The 24,136-nt window shown below is 36.3% G+C and overlaps 1 protein-coding gene across 1 annotated transcript; it reads left to right on the top strand.

Moving 5' to 3' along the window:
- Nucleotides 1–1,979: 1,979 nt before the first annotated feature.
- BOLL (boule homolog, RNA binding protein) lies at nt 1,980–24,130 on the top strand. The gene is made up of 11 exons (XM_008629907.2): nt 1,980–2,118; nt 5,098–5,189; nt 7,219–7,273; nt 8,684–8,762; nt 11,217–11,383; nt 11,909–11,980; nt 12,664–12,711; nt 13,762–13,887; nt 15,288–15,362; nt 18,638–18,704; nt 20,535–24,130. The coding sequence occupies exons 1-10, from the start codon at nt 1,990–1,992 to the stop codon at nt 18,653–18,655; spliced, it is 861 nt and encodes a 286-aa protein (XP_008628129.1). The 5' UTR covers nt 1,980–1,989; the 3' UTR covers nt 18,656–18,704; nt 20,535–24,130.
- The last annotated feature ends 6 nt before the right edge of the window (nt 24,131–24,136 follow it).

Genomic DNA, 24,136 nt, shown 5'->3' on the forward strand with positions numbered 1-24,136 from the left:
GCGTGTGCGGGACACGGTACCGGGGCAGCGGGCTCTGCCTCGGACCTTACAGCACACGGACTGTGGAAAATAGAGGTGTTCAGGCACCTACGTGCGCCTGATCACCAGGCCTTCGTGGAGTTAGGTTGTCTGACCGTCGGTGTGTTCAGTGTAAAAATGAAAATAGTGATTTGCTAACGAGCACTTGCCAGACGTACTAAATAATCCATAAACATATTGATGAATATATATATCCGTATTATTTGGGGAAAGTGATAAAGAAGGAAGTTTAAAAAACAGTTGAAACAAGTATTTAGGCTGTATTATTTGGGGAAAGCGATAAAAAAGTTTAAAAAACAGTTGAAACAAGTATTTAGGCAAGTGATGTGCTGTTGGCACTTTTTTTTCCAAATACTGTTTTCTTATTGCCACACTGGTGATAAAGAGGTGGTTATCACAATACAAATTTTAACATGTCACACTTAAAACTTACTGGGATTTACTGTATTTACTATTGGGAGTTCATAAGTGGTGTGTTTAATTCTTCATTTCTTCCGTTGGGGTTTTTGTATTTGTGGTTTATTTTAATAAATCAACTCTTAAAATGTGTATGGAGAAAATGCAATTTGGGCTCTTTGAGGTAAGGAATAAATTTTGGCCGTTGTGTCAGCTGCTCATTATTATAGTTGAATCCAGAAGTTCTCATGCTGAGCACAGTTGCCAGATGCTTGCACAGTTAAGAGTGTTGTCTTTGGTGTGAGAGATGCAGAATGTAACCTGCTTTGTCCCTCAGGGGCTGTTTGCTGCAAAAGCCAGTCCTCTTGGGGACTGTAGTGACTCTGCTCCTTGCCCCTTAGAGGTGGGGTTTGTTCAGGTTAGTCAGTACTCTAGGTTAGTATTCTATTAGTTAGTCGGAGAGATGCATACTAGATTCTCCTGAGCAAATCAGGTTAACGACCTCGGGTTTTCCTCTGCACCAAGTGTGCGTGTTTTAGTAAATTCGGAAACGACCTGTGTTTTGTTTAAAACTAAAATTGTGTGAACCAAGCTGGATTTATTGCCTTTAAGATATCCAAAATAATACTGTTAACCCATTACTTAAAATTAGTAGGAGTAATTCTTAGGTAGATAAAGAAATATCAAGTAATCCTATTGGAGAAGTTAGTGACAGTACAATATGGCTGCTTTACAGCTATTATCTCACAGTTAGGGTTGACTTTTTAAGGCAGTGTTAGTTTGTTTCGAGAAGAGCTGCCAATAAAATTGTTTTACGGTTCACAGGTGTAAGCATGCTGGAAGTTTAAACAACAGGCAGGCTTCACTAAGTAATGATTTCCATGAAGATCCCACTGTACTATGTTCCTTTACTGGGGCAAGGGCAATCTGGTTGCTCTTCTGCAGAGGGAAATTCTGTTCAGACCACTGTGTGCTGTGTTTGTTGGCTGAGAGTGTTGAATTAAAGTACCAGTCTTCAAGACCTATTCTCATCGGGTGTGTGGAGCTTGTTGATTTTATGTGGGGGAATTATGGGTGCTTGGGAAATGAACCAGAGGCTGTTGCAGAGAAGAGAGTTATGTAGATGTGTGTGAGAGGACAGATTGAGTTAAAAATGTCCATTCTATATTGGCTTAAAATAAGGGCTTCTAAAAGATATTATATTCTATGTAGTAGAATTCATAACCTGAAATTTTTATGGCAGGGTGCTGTGTAAATTGAGCCAAGATTGGTGTCCAATTTAGAAGAGTGTTTGATGTTGGACTTCAGACCGTAGTGTATTCACTAAGTTACTGAATTGCTTAAGACTGAGCTTATGTTTAAACACTGAGCTACATTCTGAATCAAAATACATGGTTAATGTTCAGTTGTTCAGCATCTGCTGTGCCTTTCAAGAAATTCTGTATGTATTCTCTGTTGAGAATTGTTTCATTTACTGACAAATTGTTTCATTACTGACAAATAACCTGTAAGATTTTGAAAATATTTTGTTTCAATCAGCAGGCCACTGATCAGATGCAAACAGAATCTTTACCTTCATGTCCCAACCCTGTGTCACCGGTGAGGTTAAATAATTTGATCGGTTCTCCAAGGTTTGGAACAGTTACTCCAAATCGTGTCTTTGTTGGAGGAATTGATTTTAAGGTACTCTTCCCTCTTTTTGCTGCTAAATTATAATTTATAACCATATAAAAATCAACAGGGGAAAAAAGAGAGACAGAGTCATGTGTATTTGTTTAGTTGGTAAGTCCTCTTCACTACAATATCCAAATCTACAGTAGAGAATAAAGCCTTAAGCCTTGATTTGCATAATTGCCTAACAAAGTTGACTGTACACTTAGCTGCTAGAAGCTTTTGACACACCACTTTTTCAGACTTTTATTTTTTCAAAGAAGCTAGCTTTTGTTATCAACAGAGCTGATGGCAGAAAATATGTACAAGGTTTTGTTTATGTATACCACTTAGTGTAATTTAATGAACTGTCACAATGTTTCATATGGCCAGTGGAGCACAGTCAGTAGCTTTTGTTCCTCTAACACTTCTGGTTTACACAAAGAATTATAGTGGTGTATTCCTCACCACAGTAATTTTCTTAAAGTCAAGAGTTTGTTTTTAAAAGAAGTATGAAAGCTTCTCTGGGTAATTTGCAGTATTGCTCTTAATTCTTAGAATGCTTGTGCCTTTGTGTATTCCCTAAAATCCTCAAATAGCAGTGAACATTGAGCCACTCTTACCTTGTTCAGTTGCTTTTAACATTTGTGACATGCTTAGGGTTAAGGTTTTTTCTTTCTTCCTGCTTTAGGTCATTAATTAAGCCGTTGACTTTTGCAAAACGTGCTTGGTTTGCTTAGCTGTTGCTTTGTTTCCACCAAGAGTATCTTCTTTGCCTTAATCCTCCCAGGCTGAGACCTTCTGAGTGCTGACTCATTTGAAGAGGAACAAGAATTGACAGTTCACTCAGACTATTTTGCATAACAAATGCAAGAAATTCCAGAATCTTCTATCTTACTTGGCTAATTCAAATAGGGGTGTTCATATTTTAAGATGTACAAGACCTTCAGTACATTTGGGCTTTATTAAAGTGGAACAGTAGTTTTTTGCACCAATAGCAAGCAAATTACTGGAGCTATAAAAAGACCTCTCTCTCTGTTCTGTCTTCACTGCAGTTTCAAAGGTTAAAATACTTTCCTGTCTAACATCAATATTTTTATTAATTATCATACTTACTGTTCATTTTGAAGGGTCTCAACTTGGTTCAGTTGCTAATAGTTCAAAATTTATTATGAAACTGTATTTTCAACAGCAGTTTAAGCATGTTTGTAATCATAAAGAAGATGGAATTTTTTTGCAGAGGGGAGAGGAAATAAAAGGGCTGAAACCTCTATAGCCATTTTAGTTGCTCTTCCATTTGGTATAACTCTTTATATCAAATACAGTCTTAAATTTCTGATCTAATTCTCATTTATATGTCAGTCTTGAATTGCTTTCTACCAGGAATCTCATGGCAAAAAGTATTGGGGTTCTTGTTTTGGTTTGTTTGGTTTTTTTTGTTTGTTTGTTTGTTTTTTTTTTTTTTACACCAAAGATCTTATTCAAGTCAGCTGGGGTGATGGAAAAGCTATTGACTTTATTTTTGTGAAAAAGGGAGTTACTTAGTCAACAAAAACTTATTCGCTTTTTCACAAAAACTCTTTCATGATTTTGCCATTTTGTCCATCACTGTGGCAGTGATTCCTGTTAGTAAGAGGAAACATCTGGTCCCTCAAGTTCAGAGAAACATTTCAGCAAGGGAAGTTAGTTGGGAACATTTTCATCTTGGTCTGGAGAGCTCTTTCTTTAGTGGTGCAGGCCATGTGTCATTGACATATGCTAATGCTAAGCCTTTACCTTCCTTAAAGAATCTGACAAGTGCTTTTGTCTTATAAGCGGGAAAAGGCAAGTCCTAAACGTGTTTGTCATAAGTTTCTAAATACCATGTTTGTACAGATACTTGCAGGTTTCATTGTGCATCTTAGAACAGTATTTCCTTCTTATTCCCCATCAATGCACTGCTCTGCACATAAACCTTTGTCTTTCCGAATTCATAGTATTGTGTAGCAAGCCCTCATGTCCTTGGATGATACTTTGAGCACTGATCAATTTCAGACTTGGATGAGGCAATAAACCTTTGATGTACTGGACAGGATTCACTGAATTGTATACAATCAATCAAAGTCATTCACTTAGAAACAAAACAGTACTCATGGTATACATTAAGAAGTATAGATGAATGATGCATGCACATAACCATGCTTCTTCCAGTGTTAGGTGTAGCATTATTTGAGGGCTATGTAGAACAAAACTTAAATCTCAAATGTGGTGTTTAGGACACCATATGTGATACATGCTTATGTTATAAAAAAAGATTCATAGAAGGCAGAGGGGTATTCACATGGCTTAGGTGAGCCTTTGCATTAGAAACTTACTTATTCCCTGCATACTTGGAAGGGGGTAGTTCCTTCCAAGGTCACTTAGAGCACTCTCCATTGAAATAACATTTTCTTACTTATGAGTGGGAGTTCCTATAGTGTGCCTGCATGTATTTGCAGACTCTCATGGTAAAACTACTTCAGAAAGAGGGATCATGTTGTATTCAATGGATTTGACCACTGAATCACTGTGGTTTAGGGGGATTTTTTTTCATTTATGTGGCCTGTGTATATCTTTTATGAAAACCTACATCCTCTGCTGTGTTGCAGTTGAAAGTATGGCAGTGATTTTTCATACTGTAAACTGCTCTAGCATGTAATTAACAAACTAGAATTCAGATCTAGTACACCTGCTTCAGTGATCTTGACTGTAAAAGGGCAGTTGTTACATAAATCTACTAATGAGAAGTTCTAATGGCTTTCTAGAATTATTGCTGAATAATTAATGCGGTAGTTAAATGGGCCCTGAGGCTCATACTTGCTTGTTCTTCTGTCTTCATATACAGGGTTATAATTAATTTGTAGCAAGCTTCATCCAAAGTATGTCCATTAATAGTCTTATGGTAAACATTGAACTAATTAATTGAATTAATTGACTAACTATGCAAACCAACTTTTTCCTTTTCCCCCCGCCCTTCTTCATTTACTGTACTAGACTAATGAAAATGACCTGAAGAAGTTTTTTGCTCAGTATGGCAGTGTGACAGAAGTGAAGATAATAAATGACAGAGCTGGAGTGTCAAAGGGGTTGGTATAGTAGAATAAGTGTGTTGTGGAAATCAAAAATACCAGAAACCTGACTATAGTAAATTTGATTGATTTTTATAGTTTGTAATATTTTATCATTGATATTTCAGTTATTCCATGTATGCAAAAATCTGGTTTTGCTCTTTAATATCTCTATATAAATGTCTCAAATTTGCATAACTAAAACTCTGTTAGTCATGTTGTTATAAGATGAAGCTGTGTGCAACTAGGACAAAATAAATAGTTTCCAGTTTTTCAAGTTTTCTTAATGACTTATTACTTAAGTAGATTATCCTAGCAAGGTTATTTAGTTATTAAATATATTTATTGCTGAAAGCTGGTATGGAAAGGAGCCTAAAGTGGAGGAAGAGCTGAGATACACCTGATTATGCTGGAATGCATGGCAGTAACAGATTTTTGTGTGAAGGTTTTTGGAACAGCAGCATAGGGGGCAAATCTGACACTAAATCATGATTACATAAAAGGGGGACTGAGACAGGAAGTCACCAGTAAGAGAAATGCTGAAGAGCAAATATGGAGAAAGATTAAGATTGCATAGTAAAATTATTGCTGTAACCCAAAGGATGGCGATGTAAATAAGATGAGGAAGTGCACTGCCAGAGAAGGGGGGAAAGAGGGCTGAAGCCGAAAGTAAATGTGCATGAGAGTGTGCACCTCTAATGTTCTCTCCTGAGCATTAAGGACCATTTTAATGCTGTCAGAGCTTAGCATGTATCAGCAAGTTACGTGCTGAGCTGCAGTTCTTAGCACAGTGTGCACTTGCATGACATCAGGAACTTTGGTCCCAGATCTGTCACCAACCTCTTGCTCTTTTACTAAATTCCAAGTACTTGAGAATTGCAGCGTGTGTCCATATAACCCATAATAATTATGCAGTTGTGATTGCCAACATGTGCCTCACAGCAGATATGTTGAAAATTAATTATTTTCCATGCTGTTAGGATTTGTGTTGAAATCTAAGCACAGGCTTCATTGCTTCTCCTTGACAAGTGATTTAAAAAACTTATGAATTTGTGATTGTCTATTAGTTTATTGTCCAGACAGTCCACAGAATGAAAAGTCTGTGTAGGTATGGTCCCAAGCAGGAAGATACTTTGTTGTCTTTGAAGACAAATATTTCCAGGTTTGTTTAGAGAAGCCAATACAAGGAAAGCCCACAAATTTGAAAGTACAGCTGGTCAGAGATTTACTGAGCCTCTGTATTTAAATTAGCATGCAAATGCTCACGAAGAATGATACCTTGTATTGCAAAATCTGATCTGCCAGTAGGAATGGCAGAGGCTCATACCTTCTGTAATCTGACCCTGAGAAATGAGCTATGACCCTAACAAATCATGTAGAGAAATACTCAAAGTTTTCAAAAAGGTACGAAATTTAGGAAGTCAGATTTAATGGGGGGAGGGGTAAGGGAGGGTTTTTGGGTTTTCTTATGTATGTATTGTATACGTTCAGATACTTCCTTTGTACTGGTGGTGCCACCAAGATTACTCTGGGAAAGAATTGAGGGGTTTTGGAAAAGCAGGAATTGTGTAGAAAGCCTGTTTGATTTACAGGAAAATTCATAGATAATGGCTATCTCTGCATCACTGCTTTTTCAGAACTCAGTTTAAAATAGCGGATTGTGCTTGTGGAAGTGTGGAGCATTCACAGTTGTTGCTGAAGTAGGTGGGAGCTGTACAATGAATTACAGTATAATATTAACTTTAAAAAAAAAATCCCAAGTGTCTCATCTTTGATCGCCACAACAAGTGAAAGGTTTAGATCAAAATCTTTGATTAATAGCAATGAAAGAATTTAAGACATAGGCTGAGTAACAAGAACAGCTGGTCATTCATGGTGATATACTGCCACATACTTGAATGTAATAAGGAATATGCTAAGAATAGTTCTTTACTTTTTTTTTGCTCATTAGTTTACCTTGTGATGTCACTTTTACTGTACATGAAGTAACAATAAGCTGTTTGTAAATACAAACTTTAGAGGCTTAGCTGCTGTCATTTTTATTTAGGTATGGCTTTGTTACATTTGAAACCCAAGAAGAGGCACAGAAGATTTTACAAGATGTAAGTGATAAGTCTCCATGGTGTTTGTCTCTTAAATGGAATAATTCATTTCATACTAGGCCTGAGTAGTCTGGTCCTCTGTTTACCAAGTTACATTTGAAGACGAACTTGGTCTGATAGTTAATAAAATGGTTTAAAGAGATCTAAGATAAGATTTATACTGAGATATTCTGGAACTAAGGATGGAAGTTCTAGTTCATAGTACTGTTCTTGACTTCAACATTGGTCTTTATTTTCTTAGTCTATATGTGGTCTATAGTATATGTAGAGCTAGAAAATTTTTCAGATTTCACTGCTGTCAAGATTTTTGTATGGAAATTAGGAAGATAACTGCTGTCTTTTATTCTGATATGTTTGTCAGACCTGATGTAATTCTTTTTAATAAGTTAGGTTCCCTTGAAGTCTTCAATGATGAAGCTTGAGTCATGTAATTTTTGTTTCTCTTAGCTATGTTACTGTCTCAATGCTCCTTGTAGAGCTTCCCTTGAGATATGGTTGGGTCTTCAGTTCATTTTGTTTTGTGAAATGTGTGCTCTTGTATTTTGATTGGAAGGTATTGGAGACAGCTGTCAGTCAGGATTTAGTCATTCATGTGAGGGTATCAAGGTGCAGGGAAAAAAAACTGAGAAGATGGCACCTGAGACGTGCAAATTGCCTTCTCACAATTAGAAGGCTGGTTAAAATGTTGGAAATTCCAAACCTTTGCTTGAAGTTGGTGGTGCTAAAAAGGTATATAAGCAGGAACTTCTTGAGTCAGCTGGCTTTCTTGCCCTGGCTTTTTTTTTTTTTTTTTTAATTGCTTTATTTCTGTAAACTAAACACCAGTGGTACTGAGTACCATTTTGAATATGGCTTAGGATTTTTGTTCCTTTTGGAAGTGGAAAGCTGCTTCATGTGAAGTCTTACTGATGTCTTACTTTGCCTGCCCTAAGTCCTTTAATTTAGATGTCCTACAGCTCTATCACCATTTTCATCTCAGCATATTTCTACTATTTTGTATTAATCTTAATTTTGTGTAGCATCTGGGTCTTTCTCCATCTTAAGATGAGTTTCTAGGCTTCAATTTATGTATGAAATTAATGGGTTTTTGTTTTAAACTCTTGAATTTCTTTTTATATGAAACTCTGATAATCCTCTGATTTTTTTTTTTTGTCCTACTCTTCTATTATGAGTAATGTCTCCAGAATTTCCTTTTATGTTGCAGTCTTCTAAATATGTGTTAGTATTAAAAACAGACCTTGAGGCGTTTCGCCAGGTTCCAGACACATATCCTGGGGTCTGGTTTCAGCATAACTGCTCTCATGCGCAGTGTATCTAACCTACAAAGAACCTTGTCTACTTGTGATTTTTCCCTTCTCAGATGCCTAGATTTGTGTAGAAAATAATAATGTCTTCTTTCTTTAATTCTAGGCTAAAAAACTCAGCTATAAGGATAAGAAATTGAATATTGGCCCAGCAATAAGAAAACAAGTGCGGAGTCCTAATGCTCGTATGTATTTTTACTTGCGTTTGTGTATTGTCGATGTAAGTTTTTTAACCAAGATGTGCCTGGTCTTGCACCGCACTAATGCTGCATGCGGAATATGCTCTGAATGGTTTGCAGTGGAAGTAAATGCATGCCAGTGGAAATGTTGGAATAAATAGGTTTATGGTCTCTTGGTTCTTTAACCTCTCAATATGTTGTTTCTTTTACTGTATTGGAGAGAGTTACCTATCTAGGAACAAACTGAATGAAAACTCAAGTTGCCTGGCAGAACCTTAAATCTGAACATTTAGAGTGTCCTCACAGGTTCTACAGGATAAAGCAGGAGCTGTTGGTTAGTTGCATTGTTATTCATTGATTTATTTGTTACCAAAATCCATCAGGATTGTTGCATCTTTCTTTCTTCGAGAGAAACCATAAGGAATGGGTGGTTGCAGTCCCCACTCTCTTCTTGAGCTGTTTGTTCTAAGATCTTAAAAGTGAAAGTATAGGCTATAAATACCAGCTTTTAAGATGCAATCTGTGAGTTAGCCCTCAGTAAGGGCTATGTGTCAGATGTGAAATAGATTTCCTTTTTAAGTGCAACAGGCAGTGAAGTGTACTTTGGGACTTTGCTTCAGTATTTGTTGTATGGTACCTTTTGAGAGAGTTAGGAAAAACCCATCCTTTTGCTCATCTTCATTCTGAGGCCAGAATACAGAAGAATGTTGGTTTCATTCTGAAGCTTTCTTTAGTTTCTGTCATGCTGTCTGTTAGAAGTAGCTAATGTGTACGCTAAAGCTGTTGCTGAGACACACTTCCTGAAGACAGGAGGTTTGCCTCCTCCTTCCCCCACTTATGCCTAGCTATGCCCTTTTCCCTTGTATAAGTGCATTATTTGTCTGGGGAAAATGAAATACTTGCTCCAACTGTGTAGTTTCTTTGCTCTAGAAATTTAGTGTGATCTTTGCTCATTCATCATCAAGAGATTGCATGCCATCTTCTTTCTGTGCTTTGTTTCACTTTCCATCTTTGACTTCTTCTTTCTCAATTGTGTTTGCCTGACTTGTGGGGCTTCTTTCCTCTGACTCTTGTGATGAATGTGTATATTGATAGGAAAGGGGCATACCTCTGTGTTTTAGTTGAGACATGAGGCAACAGAGGGTTAAACCAAAAATCTTTAAAAAAGCTTTTTGAAGAAAGCTGCTGCATTCTTTTGAGATCTGTGGACCTGTTCCACTACCTGTTGTCTGTCATGCCTAGGATAGATCTGTGATATAAGATGCTGTTGGCATCCAGACACATCCTAGGGCCTGGTTTCAGTGTGTCTGCTCTCATGTTCAGTGTGCCTAACCTCAGTCACCAGGATGCTTTGTCCTACTGCAGCTCACCAGGGGTTCATGAAGCCAGAACACCTAGACTTGCAGTATCACTGTAGAACTGTGATTCCATTATATTTAACAGAATTAAAGAGCTAGACAATATACTGTTGTCCTCTATAGCCTACATGTATAGTGCTTGTCTTTCATATTAAGCAAAATGATTTTTAGCTCTTCTGTCATCATAGGACCACTTGTGGTAAGAGCTTTGAACATACTGGAAGGGCCACCTGGTTTGCTTTTCCCCAGCATCAAAATGTATTTTGTCATCCCAGTGAGTTTTCTGTGTTTGATGGAGAAGATTTCATTTTTCTTTCCCAGAGACTTATTCAACACTGGTGGAAAGTTTGTGCAATGTACTTGGTAGTTAGTAAAGTGGACAGGATTGTTGGCTGTGGGGTTGTGTTGATCACCTCGTTTGAGATACCAGTAAGTGCTATTCTAGATTGCTTACTGGAGCTACAACAGCCTTTAGTTTTTCTGAGGTGTGCTTAACATTCTCCTAACAAACATCTTAGCCTGTCTATGGATAGTATTTCAGCTGTATTGTATCCAAGTGTCTTAAGGCTTTTCTAGGAATTAGTCAAATTCTTACTATCAATAAAAGCTCTTGAATTCCTGTGGGACTCTTCTTGGTCTTCCACTGAGTATTCTGGTGATCTCTGCAGTGTTCTGTCTGTTCATAAAATGGAACTTAATGGTGGCTCTTACCTTTCAAGGCAAGATGAAAAACTAAACCTAACTTAGCACAGAAAAAATCAGGAAGAACACAATGTAAACAATATCACTATTTTGTGAATTCAGGTTGAGTTACAGAATTAATTTTCCCTTCTTTTTCCTCTAGAGAAGTCTCCCCATATTATGTGTCCTGTTCAGTAATTTATATGGATGTCATCTTCTACAGCCCTTCCTATCTAGCTCTGGAGGCATCCTGTGGCCGTCTGCTTTCATGATTGTGTTTGAGAGGGAATTGCCACACCGCTCCATGTTCTTTTCTTTGAATGTTTTCTTTCTCTAAAGATCAGAAATTATTTTCTTTTTTTTATGATGTACACATCTAAAAAAACTTATTTGTAAATAAGTTTTAAAATATTTATTCCAGGTTCTGCTGTAACACCCCAAGCTGGTACAATGTATGCAACTACTGCTGTGTCACCAGAAGCTGGTACAATGTACTTAACCACTTCGAGTGGATATCCATATGTTTACCATAATGGAATGGCTTATTTTCATACATCTGAAGTATCTCCTATTCAGCAGCCATGGCCAGTAAGTAATTTATTTTGGTGTATATATGCTTTTCTGTGGAGCAGGATAACTGCAGTGTTTTCAAGTCCCTCCTGCTTCCAGTTTCTTCAGCTATGCCTCATACTAGATGTTTAAATGGCTTCCTTATATTAGACTGTTTATTTTGTGAATTGTTTTTTTTAAATATCACTTCAGTTTATTTTGCTTCTTCAGGAGACTTCTGCTTTGGTATGACCTATAGAATGGGATAGTTCATAATCAATCTGGGCCTTGGCCCAGGAGTAAGCTTTACTATCTCTACATAGTGATGGCCTAGTGCTTTCTGAAAAGCTCTAAGTGAATATGCCAGAGATTTTTGTTTGATCTAACATAGGCCCTTAGAAACACTGGGTTTGAAGGAGCTTAAATGTAGGTTAAAACTCGGTAAATCATTCACAGAAGGGAGTGGAGGTGGTTCAGCATTACAGTGCTCCAGAGCTGTGTGTAATAGGAGTGACAGTTTATGAAATTGCTGCATTAAGATTTGTAACTTCTTTTCTTTTGAAGTCTCGCTCTGTTTCCAGTTCACCTGTGATGGTTGCTCCACCTGTTTATCAGTCTCCTACGTACCATTATCAGGTATCTGTTTTAAAATGATCTTCAGGCCATCACTAGTCCTCCAGCCATGCAGTACTATTTGCAGTTTATTCTTAGGAGATAAAAGGACTGTTCATAGTAGCAGTGTGAAACATTTCAACTTCATTGAAAACTGTATTCTAGTGAAGAGTCTGTTTTGCTTATGTAGCTGCATGAAAGTATAATAAATTACATTTTCTTTCGTGTTGCAAGACATCTGGCTTGGTAGCATCCTTTTATCATCTAAGCCAAACTCCTGCTCAGAGTAGGGCTGGTTGGATCAGGTTCCTTAGGTACTTGTCCAGTTGGGTTTTAAGTAGCTCCAATGATACATTCCACACAACATTTCTGGATAGCGTCTTCCTATACTTGACCCTTCTCATGGTAAAAGACTTTTCCCTTAATGCTACAACATTTTTTAGTGTTCCAGCTTGGGTCTGTTGATTCTTGTGCTCTGAGCACCTCTGTTGAGAATCTGACTTAAGTATTTTTGAAGTTTGTGAAATGGCCAAGTTGGAGGCTGAGTGGAAATAAACAAAACCATGTTCCTGAATAATCTGGGGCTTAATGAAAATCATATTTCCTCTTTTTAGTTGAGAATTAATTACATGTTTGAGAATAATAGTGTTCTAAGGCTATTCATTTGTTCTTCACTATGTTAGTGACATCTTCTTGTTTGATTTTAGGCACCAACACAGTGTCTTTCAAGTCAGTGGCAGTGGTCTGTTCCACAGGTAAATACAGTTCATTACTGCAGCATTTTACCATTATTTTTCACCTAGTTTAAAGGTATGCTGTGCCTTATGTAAGAGTGATATTTCCCACTATTCACAACTTGGTTGAAATGAGTATTAATTGCTGTATTTTAGCAATATATTTACAATGTTTACTGCTACAACAAAAGGCATAAAATAGTGCCTGTTGAAACATTAAATATAAATCTGACTTAAAGAAAACATCTTCCCCTGCCTTCCATTTAGCAAAATATTTGTATTAAATTACCTAATAAATTTCTTAGAAGCAGGTAAAAACTGCTAAATTTTGCCTGATTAAAGAAATGGGTATTAACTTGCCCGTTAACTGGTATTAACTGTGATGTTTCATAGGAGTATTGTTAGCAGAAGCATGTGGACACACACAGGGTGAAATTAGACCCAGACCCTTGAAACCAGAAGAAGAAATTGTTAACTTAGTCATTGTGAGGAGAGGGTTTATCTATTCCATGAAAGAGCAGCTTATTATGGAAATACTGATGTTTGAGGAACTTGAAGAGTTTGAACCTGAAAGGAGGGCCAAGTTCCTTATGCTTGAACTGTTACAATGCAGCCTTATTACTTCAGTAGCAGCCAGCCTTATTCAGTCTGTTCCACTCTAATAGATCAATCTGCTGCTTTGAAATCAGGGTGCTGAATTATGGAGATACTGAAATTATTTTAAAACAAGAAAAACTTGTTTTGTCAGTGTTGGAATGGAAAATTTAACTGTAGTGTGTTTCTGTGATCTTGAGATTAACTGTGAATTTTAAAAGTTTTAGTATTTCACAAAGCTTTCCAAAATGTAAATAAATCTGAAAACTACATAAAATTAAAGGACTTTTTTTTTTCTCCTACCTGACCTTTCTATCTACTTCCCTCTCACTTAATTTCTTTAGGTTACCAAAGATTTTTTGGCACTTTCTTTTAAAACTTTATTTTGTTTATATGTAGCAAAGATGACTGTAAAATAAGCTTTTCTTTTCATCCTGCTTAAATCATAAAATTTATTAGAATAATGTTTTATTTCAGTCTCCTACCTCTTCACCTCCACTCCTGTATCTGCAACCATCTGAAGTCTTTTATCAGCCAATAGGAATTAACCAGGAAGGTGGATGTATATCTCCACCTCTCCTAATGGAAGCTGCAGTTCCTGAGGTATTTTTAAAAATGTGAAAAATTGTACTGAGAATTGAAGTGCTTATTTACAAGTGAAAAATAAAATCTTTTATTTTAAGTACTGGCTGTTAGAGCAGTTAGGTTCCAGTACTTATGTTGCTGTTAAATAATTTCAGGTGTCCTCAAGTTAGAATTTCTCTTCCTGTCTAGGAGAATGCTTTGATTCTGAAATATTTTAGAGAGTCACAAATGGATTACAGACAGCCATATAAGGACTTGTCAATTAGTTTTGTTTGCAAGTAATGTTTAAGTAAAATGGGAGTTCATTCTTTGGCATGTTTGGTGTAGTATCCCTGAACCACAGTAGTTTCCTGAAGTAATTCTGTGAGTAGAAGCTTGTTTCTAAATATTCTGATGATCTGAATTAATTGAGTGCTTTATTGTACTTTAAAAATCTCCACAGCATTAGAAATGCTACTGATATAGAAGCAAAAAAACTAAACAATGAATATTTAATCATTCAATCTCTTCATAATTGGATATTAAAATGACAGTAAATGGCTACAGAAAAACTTAATCACAACACAATTTCAGTTTGGTATTAATTGGTACTTCTCAAGTATTCATTCCTCATGAACAGGGAGGCCGAAATAGATGTTAAATGAGGACATCTAATTATTAATACCAGTAATCAAGTATTGTTACAAAAGTAAATGGGTATTTTATTTCTACAAGAGAAGTTCCAAAACTGGTATTTCAGACATCTCAAGTGGAAAATTCTGAAGGGGCTTTTTCTTCCTTTTTGAAAATGCATGAATCTTGATATTTATTTTATAGTCATAATCTTATTAACAGTACTGTTTTACCTTTAGTATTTCATGAATCAGATATAAACTTGTACAGAGATCTGAAACCTGTGAGCACTAAGAAAATAGATGAAATTATTTAAGGAATATTTAAAGGGCTCTTGGTTTACAGGTAGGCAATTTGTTCATGTTAAAGGAAGCAGTGTGTCAGATTTTGGAAAAATGATGTAAAATTCCAAGAACAGTCTGTATTACTTGTATGTAAATATTTTACTAGTGTGATAGTGCTGAGAATTACATTTCAATGTGTTAATCTACACATTTAAACACTGTTCCCAATTAGAGCTGAGTGAAATGAATTTGTAATTGAGAAGCTGCTACTTCTCTAGCTGCTACTTTGAGGAAAGTGATTTGTGACACTGGTGAAGATAAACTAAGTTTACTAGACTTCACTGATCAGTGGGGAAAACATAGATTTAAATATTGAAATTGTGGTTTTTAAAAAGTCAGTAGTTCAGATAAACATAGCCCACAGTTTGAAGCTTTAAGGAATCTAAATTTAAATGAAAAGCTTAAAAACTAACATTGTGAAACAAGCTTTTGTGCTAATTTTTTGTATTTTTTTTGTACCAGCTGTATTCTGATCATGGAGTTCAAACACTTCATCACCAGCCCTATGTCCAGAGTCACATAGCCATGCCTGCAGCTGTGAGTATCAAACTGAGATAGTTAAAGCAAGCATGGCAATATTGCTGTCATCTTTCTCGAAGCAGTGACAGTAAGACAAGAGGGGAATGGATGAAAAGGTCTTTTATTAATGAATTGATAAATAAGGAAATGGGAAGCCTTGTGGAGAAGCTGAGATTTTTCTTCACTTGAAGTTTTGTTACGGAGGGACAAACATGTTACTTATTTTGGAACTTTTTGGGGAAACTCAGAAGTCAAAACGTGACTAGTTATTTTAAGACAGCTACAAAGTAAACTGCAAATAAGAAACATGTTGAGAGAAAATGGTGAACCTCATTCCGATCTTTGAAATGGTGGTTACAAATCCTAGTTTTTCTCTGGGTCTTGATATCATATTCATTACTTCAGCCTTAAAAAAGTGCCTCATGTTGTGAAGAGTTGAGATTTTGAAATACGGAGAATGCAAAACCATTCCAGTCAGTCACCTCTGGGTGTTTTTCTGTGCAGTTCTGATTTAGAAAGGCCATTTAAATATTATTCTATGTCACCTGATGGAAGTCGTTGGATTCTTTTGGTTCCCAGTTTAAGGTCCACTTATCTAAATTAATAAGGCTGTTCACACCATGCATGAAAAAATGTCAAAACTGATTGGCCCTGATGAGAGAAATCTAAAGTTGTCAGTATTTATACTTGATATTATAGCACTTCCTCTTCTGTGAAAGGTGCTTAATCAGCTGCAAGTGAAAAACATGAGTGGATATAAAAGCCATGTTATAAGCTCTCTTTTCCACATATTTTTGATTAATTTTACTTTTCTTAGCATTTTTTCTAGACTATTGTGTAACGATAAGTACCAGATATTGCCAGCAGAGGGGGCTGTAACCTAAGCGTTGTCTTGGACTAAAGTGCCCTGTATTTCCTGTTTTCTCAGAAGTCTTGTTACCTAGAATTGAAACCCTGCTTTGTTCAGGTCTCGAGTAGATTCACAGATAGTTAAACCCGTCCAAAGGCTTCCTGAATTCTGATAATTTTATTTGTTACAGCTTGATGCTAAATAGCCTTTGGGCTTTAAGTTTTATTTAGTTAGCTTCATTTACTACTAATTGGTAGTTCTGAAATATAACTCTCCCTTTTAAATTTTCATGTTACATTTTCACATACCCACTTGGAGTTTGAATATGTTTCCCAGATAATGAATATGATCAGCTTATATTGTCTGTCAGTGTGGCTGAGCTCTCAACAATGATTGAAAAAGTCAAATGATGTCAGCACAGTGCTATGTGTTAGGCAAGTGGCTGTGTCATTACCACCTGCTCCCCAGCTGCAGAAGACGGCTGCCTGGTGGCTGTAGTCTTCTTAAAATACCTCAACAAATATATCTCTGCTTGAAAACTGCCAAGTAGTGGCTGTGTAAGAGAAGCAGGTGCCTGAAGTAATGACTGTACCTTGAAGGTAATCTGCTAATTGCTTCTCCTGCATTCTGCATTCCCAGTGCAATTCCTGTGCTTTGTGCTAGGAGCTGTAAGTCAGGTGGTGAGATTAGGATGCTACAGCCAGTATCCAGATATTTTGGCAGTTGTAGACTTCTTACAGCTTTCAAATGCAGCTCACACCAGATCATTCTCTCTGTTCTACCATCAGTATACCCAGTAGTAACCATTGAGTTACATCAATAAAATGCTATTTTTAGTACAAAGTTTTTAATAGTGCTAAATGAAAATTAGAGGACAACATTCTCCAACTTGGAACTGTAAATAATTTGGGGTCCTAATTTGGTATTTAAGATCGGGTTTGAATCAAAAATACTAATACCCTCCCCGTGATCATGTGTTTGCTAATGATATTGAATATTATTTACTTTAGGCTGAATTTTTTTGGCAGTTAATAGAATGTTCTGTTGGTGAGCATGTGGAAGTGACTTCATATATTCACATCTATACAAATGGATAGGGTTAACATAACTTTGTTTTTAGGAAGGGAGAGGATTTCTCTTCTCTACTGGATGTTTCAGATCCTATATCATAGTCTAATATGGAGATGAATGTTTGGATGCTTCCAGAGGGTATATGTGAAATAGTGTCTGGTAGTAAAAGTTACGTGGTCTATAGTAACAGTGGAAACTTGGAGGATTGAAATTTGTGATCTTTGCTTTCAGGCCCAAGAGAAATATCTGTGAGTTAAGTTTTGGGTTTGCTGAGCAGTTATCTTTGAGTTCTGAGGCATTGGCCTGGTAAATGGTTGTATATTTTGTGTGTATATGAGGGAGACCCCTGAGGCATGAGGAACTGAGCACACAGTTGCAGTCTACAGAGTGAGCAAAGTGTAAGATGTTCTGGCACATGGAGGGGAGTGGGTGAGTAGGGTTTGTTTTGTTTCATGCTTTTAGCTTTTTTTTTTCCTTATCTACCTTTTTGAGCTGCAGTGCCTCCTTTGAGGGATAGGCATGGTTCTAGTCTGTCACAGTTACTGCTTTTCCCACAGTCTGTGTCAAACAGTATTTTTGGCTGGTATCAACAGTACCAGATAGTAAAGTATCATTTGTGGTATAGTTCATGGATATTTGCATTCAGATCATAATGGTGCATGATGGTCTTGGGGTTGTGAGTGTTTTGTAAATTTAACTGAATGTAGCACACTGGTTTTCTCTGAAGTTAAGAGTAATAAGGGAAGATTTGTGTTTTGTGTGTATAACACACATAAATGTGTGCTTATAAATGTTTGTGTAGATAGACATGCAATTAGATTTATGTAAATTGTCTTTCATAAGAGTTCTGGTGTAATCATTTGGGGAAAAGTTTAGTTATTTTATACTAGTACTGCATATTATTGCCTGATATTCCGTTTGAAACAATAAAAAATATTACAGCATGTTTCCTGTATAGGTAAGTGAAATTGAAAGAGACTAAGCCTTTTGTTTAAAGATATGTTAGTCGAAGAAATTTGAAGCTAAACTTATTAGTTGTATGATTGCCAAGAGACTTGTCACCAGCTGCAGCTAGGCCTGTTGCCTCTAAAATGGCTATTTTAAACTCCACTGAAACCATACTTGCTCATTTGATATTAACATGGGAAGGTGCAGGTGGTGCATGCTTTTTCTCATGCTGTTTCATTCTGTGTTCTCCTTACAAACTTCTCCTTTTCTGTTAGTTTGCTCTTACTTCAGTTCAGTAGGTTTTTTTCTTTTGTTTTCTCTGAACTCTGTTCTTGCTTTTCTTGATGATCCTATGGAGCATTCACTATTAAAGCATTTGTGCCACTCCAGTCTATCTATACTGATTCATTTTTTTTTTGTCCAGTCCTTCCTGTGTGGCTGAGATCCATCATCAACATACCAGCTAGCAGCTGCCAGTTGTGGAATTTGGGGTCAGTTGTTTCATTGCAATGTTTGCTATTTAGGAATTGGTGAATAATAAAACATGCTCAGATCTAGCACAGCCTGCAGCATTAGTTAGCTGCTTCCTGCAGTTTGACACTTGCTAATAATTCTCTGCATAAAATGAACTCTATATAATCAGTGTCATTCATTCCTTGAATGATAATGTATATGTAAATTCCATCACCATTTTCTTTTTAGTTTAACTGCCTGAAATTTATATGGGTTTGGATTGTTTTCCTTCAACAAGGATGAAATTTTCAGTACTTCCAATGTATAATTTTTGTTTCTGAAAACTGTTTTAATTCCTTTATTGACAGCTTCTTCCTTTTTTCTCCCTATTTTGTGCAATTTACAGTAGCTGGTGTTTATAGGGCTATACTCTGGCAGGCGCTCAAGCATGTATTTACTGTGAAAATGCTGCCTCATTTAGTTGCTTACACTTTTAAAAAAAATTAGGACTTTGATGAAAGGAAGCTAGGGGAAAATGCATGTTTTGCACATCTTAAAATTAGAGTCAATTTCTTGCTTGATTGCCTTTAAACAGCTCACTGATTTGTAGCATATGTTGTATGTTAAGATGCGACTTCTTGTCTGCTTTATCTTAACCTGTATGATTTATCCCCCGGTGTGGCTTTTTAAACAAGTGTTAGAAGCCTACCAGTGTAAAACTGAGCATAACTTTCTTAGTAGACAATGTGTTTGTGTCTGACCTATGCTAATAGGAGTTAAACTAAAGAAAAAGGAAAATATGTTGGGGTTGAAATCCTGTCAAGTTGACATCATGAAAACTAAAGAGCATGGAACCTTCAAGTTTTGAAAAGCAATGCACAATGTGATGGGGAGTTAGTAGATGATGGAAAGAGACTTACATCTTGAGATTATAGTGGGTTGGATATCCTGATAGAGGTGTATGAACTGGAGCTGATTGTATGAGGAAACTCTCAGATCTAGAAGGGAGGGAAAAAGTTAAGTTTAACAAAACAAAAATAGTTAGTGCTGAAAAGGCCTGGGATAAGAAGTAAGGTTAGGAGAAAAAAAAGGACAGTTTGAGTCGTATGACAATAGTTAAGTAAAGAGGAAATGAGATGGACATCGTGCATTTGGGATATAGAGCAGCTGAGATAGGGGAACTATAAGAGAATTTGATCTTTGGAAGAAGAAACAGAATTGTACAAGTATCCTAAAATCTGTTTGTGCCAATACCTAAAGTGGTAGCTGTGTTTTCTGTAGCTTGCCATCCTTTTGTCAGCAGCTAGTGGCATCTACTGACAAATTATGTAAGCACAGTCCATTGCCTATTTCTCAGTTTACAAATAAAACAGCTTTCAGTTCTTTAGCTCAGGTAGCTACCAAAAACTTAATGTAAACATTATTGTAAGTACCCATAGTAAAGCATTGCTCTACTCTACATTACAGAGAATGCTGAAGAAAAAAATAGAGTTGCTTAAATAGTTTTCCACTGTACACTTTCTAAAAACAAATTTTCCCCATCCAATTATAAAGAGGATACAATTGCTTTAATAACTTGACATACTTTAGTAAGACTGTATGATCAATGAACAAAACTGGGTTATTTTGTTAGTAAAAGAATTCTGAACACATTCTAAGATTCCATGCTTGTAAATAAAGGAAGGTATTTCCTTCCACTGGGGGCTTCACCTAGGTGCATAATGAAAATCTGTTTTTCCTTTTTGAACCAAGTCTGTCCAGCTGATGCAATAAAGTGGACTGTAACTATTCATTGAAACATTACTAATGCAGTAAATGGGACACTTTGGAATGGAAGAAACAACACTGCATTTTTCCCTCTCTTTTAGGAATTGAGGTTGCATTCTGTGAGAAGTGTTCTGCATCATTCGTCTGTGAGTCTGAAACCTCAGTATTCATGAAGTCATCAGTTTCATCCTAGAAAAGATTACAGAATGGAAGATAAAATTTTACACTACCTTCTACAGATACTGTAAAACACTGGGTTTTTTAGCTGTGTGCTTTGCTAACATACCTATCACAGCGAGGGTATGTTCTTCCTGACTTCTGACATTTCCCTGCAGGTTTCCCAGTTAAAATACCACTACTTTTTGTCAAGTAATAACATGAAATTTTGTACTTTTGTCAGGTAAAAACATGTGAAACAATAATTTTATCCCTGCACTTCCTTTCTTAGTAGATACCCCGTTACAGGACAAAAGGGTGATTTCTGAAACACAGCCTACTGTATGTATTCCAGTTACTAACCCAGATTGAAAGCCAGCGTACTTCTGCTAAAGGGATAATGTCACCTTTAATTTCTGGGTTGCATAAACTTTGAAGATACGTTAATTACAAAGTTGAAGCCATTTTGCCACATACTGACAGCATTTCTGTGCTGTGGATAAAATCTGGTTATTTAAGTCTATGTGAATTTCATTTCCATTCCAAAACAATGTCTAGTTTAATTTTTTTTTGCTATCAGTATTTTCTCCTTTTAGAAGGTATTTTACTTGTGTGTCATTTTAGTGTTTGCAGTAATAACTTTTTAAAATAAAGTTTGGAACCCTAGTTTAATAATTATTGGTTCTCAACCTAATGTTTTTCTTGCATATACATTTGGTTTTATAGTATGTTTTTAGCTATAGAAAAAGGCAGAAATTGACTACTTCTATTAGAAAAACCATTGAAAACTTCTCTTTGCTTCTCTGGCATTTTCTGTTGCCTGTATGAAAATAAGGAACTCCCTGGCAGGATCACAGATTGAGATGAAATACTATTTTTTTTCCTCAATTTCAGGATGTTAATTTTCTTTTTTGTTGATGGTGAGGTTTTTTTTTTTGGTTGGTTGGATTTTGTTTTTGTTTCTCCTCTTACTTCCCAAGTTTAAAAAATACAGTGTCTGTAGTTACAGGAGTACAAGCTATGGCTTATTGCTTCTGCAGTAATGAAGTCTTTATTTTATGCATGTATAATATCCTTGAACTGTTCAATTCTGTTTTGTAGTAATTTGGGGGTTTTCTTTTTGTGTGGATCTGTTTTGTTGGTTCTTTTTTCCTTTTAATCATTTAGATCTTGCCAAATGGACACTGTAGTCAGTGAATAATCCATGTATTATATGTAAATCTCTTTAAAGATTATTCCAGTGTTCAATGGTGCTTTATGGTGTTGTCCAGGAATAGAGTTGGAGTCTGGTTCTGGTTTTATGCTCTTTTGAAATTGTTATGAAAGGAGATGCCATGTACTAGGTCTTGGTTGCAAGTTTCCTCAAGGGACTTTGCACCTTCTGCTAGGTAGAAAAATCTGCACCAATATAATTTTAACAGTTTCTCTTTTTAACAAATTATTGCTGTAGCAGCTGTGGTGGATTGTCTTACCACTAAGTATCAAAAAAATACTATTTTTTTGATACATGTAGAGCTCAGCCTGTTTTTTGAAGGGGGAAGTTCTCATCTGTTTTAAGTTCTCATGGTTCTGAGTAAGTCTCTACCACTAAACACATCTGTCCAGTTCTGTTTAATTTTCACATTTTAGAACTCATCAATACAAATGTATCACAAAAATCTTGGCTCATCAAAGCCATAATTCATTTCCATGGAAGAATTTTTACATAGTAAATATTTTTTAATGAAGTTTTGTCTCAGAAGATACCAAAGAAAGATTGTGCTCTGGTAGAACCTTATTTTGTGTGTCATGAAACGCACATTTTACCCAGGGTTCTCGAGATTTAGTCCCAAGCCTTTATTTTTTGAACCTGCACTTTGTTTACCAAATGTGACTTGCCTGTTTTTAATAATGTATCAGAGATTCAAGAAATAAATTTTGCAGTGAGTACTAACTTAAAAGAAGAGTGCTTAGAGGGAAGTCTCTTGAACTAATTGCTTGAAAGTGTACAAATACTGTGCAGTCACATGTCATCAGATTGTGGCTCTATCCCAGACACTCACAAAATGTAGTTTATTTTCTCTTAATTGGTGCAGATGTTATGTTGTTGATAATGAGTTGATCCCATGGCCTTTGCTTCAAAGATCCCTCACTTTCTTTTTACTTGCATGTGAACTTGATTTTGTGAGGATATTCAGTGTCAGGCACTTCACTATCCCTGCAGTGTTCCACTGTGGGGTGTGTAATGCCAGTCTGGAGGTAGTTTTAGTTAGGATTGTATCTTTAGGTCTTAAAGTTTTGTTTTGATGTGAGAGACTGAGAAGAAACCAAGTAGCTCTGAATATTGGTTTTCCTCCAGAAACTGGCAGTCACTGTTGAAATTGAGGCCTTTTCATTTACATTGTAGCTCATCTTTCTTCAGAATGCTTGCCGAGAGTGATGGCATGACATCAGACAGCAGTGACAGAACCAACCTTTCCGGAGTTGAATCTCTGTAGACACGGTTGAGATGTAACTGACTGACCTTTGTGAATTCCTGTAGATGAATTATATATATGCTGAGGAAGAACTACATTTCCTCAGTGCCTGCAGTTGTGCTATTTTGATGTTCTAGCATCCATGACTTCTTGTTCCTTTACACTGCACAGTACTATTCTGCTAGTTTGGATTTCCAGAATGTGGAGATTCCCATGCTGTCAACAGAAGTAATTTAGTTAGCTGCAGATCTTCAGATGAGGATTTTGGGGATTGGAGAAGGGGTCACGTTGTCCTTGGCCTTTTGCAGTTCCCATTGATAATTGTAAGGTTTCGCACGTGTGTAGCAAATCATCCTTATGTATTGGCTGTCACATTCACATATGAGCAAAATAAGTTAATTTTCTGGCTTCTGCCCCTTAGAATTTAAGAGAACTGGTTGGTATCTTCTGTTTTCTACTGAGCTAACTGTTACAGTATTTCTAGTGACTGCTGTCTGCTTAATATTACATTTCCATTGCAGAAGGTTAGTTCTAGCATTCTCTATTTGATTAACACTGCATAAAATCCTGTGAACAGGCAGAAAGTTCTGAAGTTACTGAAGTTCTGTTTCTCCTATATTTTTATATATATTTTTTTTTAATAAAGTAGAATTCTCTAGTTCACTAGCATTTTTGGTTCCTGCTACTTCAGATCTTATGCGTCAGAAGTCTATTCATTATCCTTGAAAAACCACTTACCATTTTCATTTTAAATTGGCAGTTCTTTGTATTCTGAAACTGATTTTCCAAAATAGGTAATAAGTCATTGAATAAACTGCATTCCAGTAGTAACTGAGCAGAAACTAGCAGAACACATGGCTCTCTTGAAATGGTTTTCTCTGTTTAACATAGTTACAAAATGTGAAAAGTTGTATGGCTGCAAAATAGCTTTTTTTTTTTTTTTTTTAAATAGGTTTGTGGCTTTGTAATGTTGAAGTACAACAGTAGGTTCGATTCACCTTCTATATATAACATCTTCCGAAGTTTCCTATTGAAATAAAAAATATTCAGCTTAAATCCTTATTTTAAGGATCCAGAATACAGGGCCATGT

This window comes from Corvus brachyrhynchos, unplaced genomic scaffold, assembly GCF_000691975.1.
Source record: "Corvus brachyrhynchos isolate BGI_N302 unplaced genomic scaffold, ASM69197v1 scaffold370, whole genome shotgun sequence".
Lineage (NCBI taxonomy): Eukaryota > Metazoa > Chordata > Aves > Passeriformes > Corvidae > Corvus > Corvus brachyrhynchos.

What these genes read in the sequence shown, in the direction of transcription:
- BOLL (XM_008629907.2), top strand. Translation starts at nt 1,990, where the DNA reads ATGCAAACAGAATCTTTACCTTCATGTCCCAACCCTGTGTCACCGGTG. An exon ending in AGAGCTGGAGTGTCAAAGGG is followed by an intron (nt 5,190 to 7,218) that starts GTTGGTATAGTA and finishes ATTTTTATTTAG; the next exon opens with GTATGGCTTTGTTACATTTG. An exon ending in CACAGAAGATTTTACAAGAT is followed by an intron (nt 7,274 to 8,683) that starts GTAAGTGATAAG and finishes CTTTAATTCTAG; the next exon opens with GCTAAAAAACTCAGCTATAA.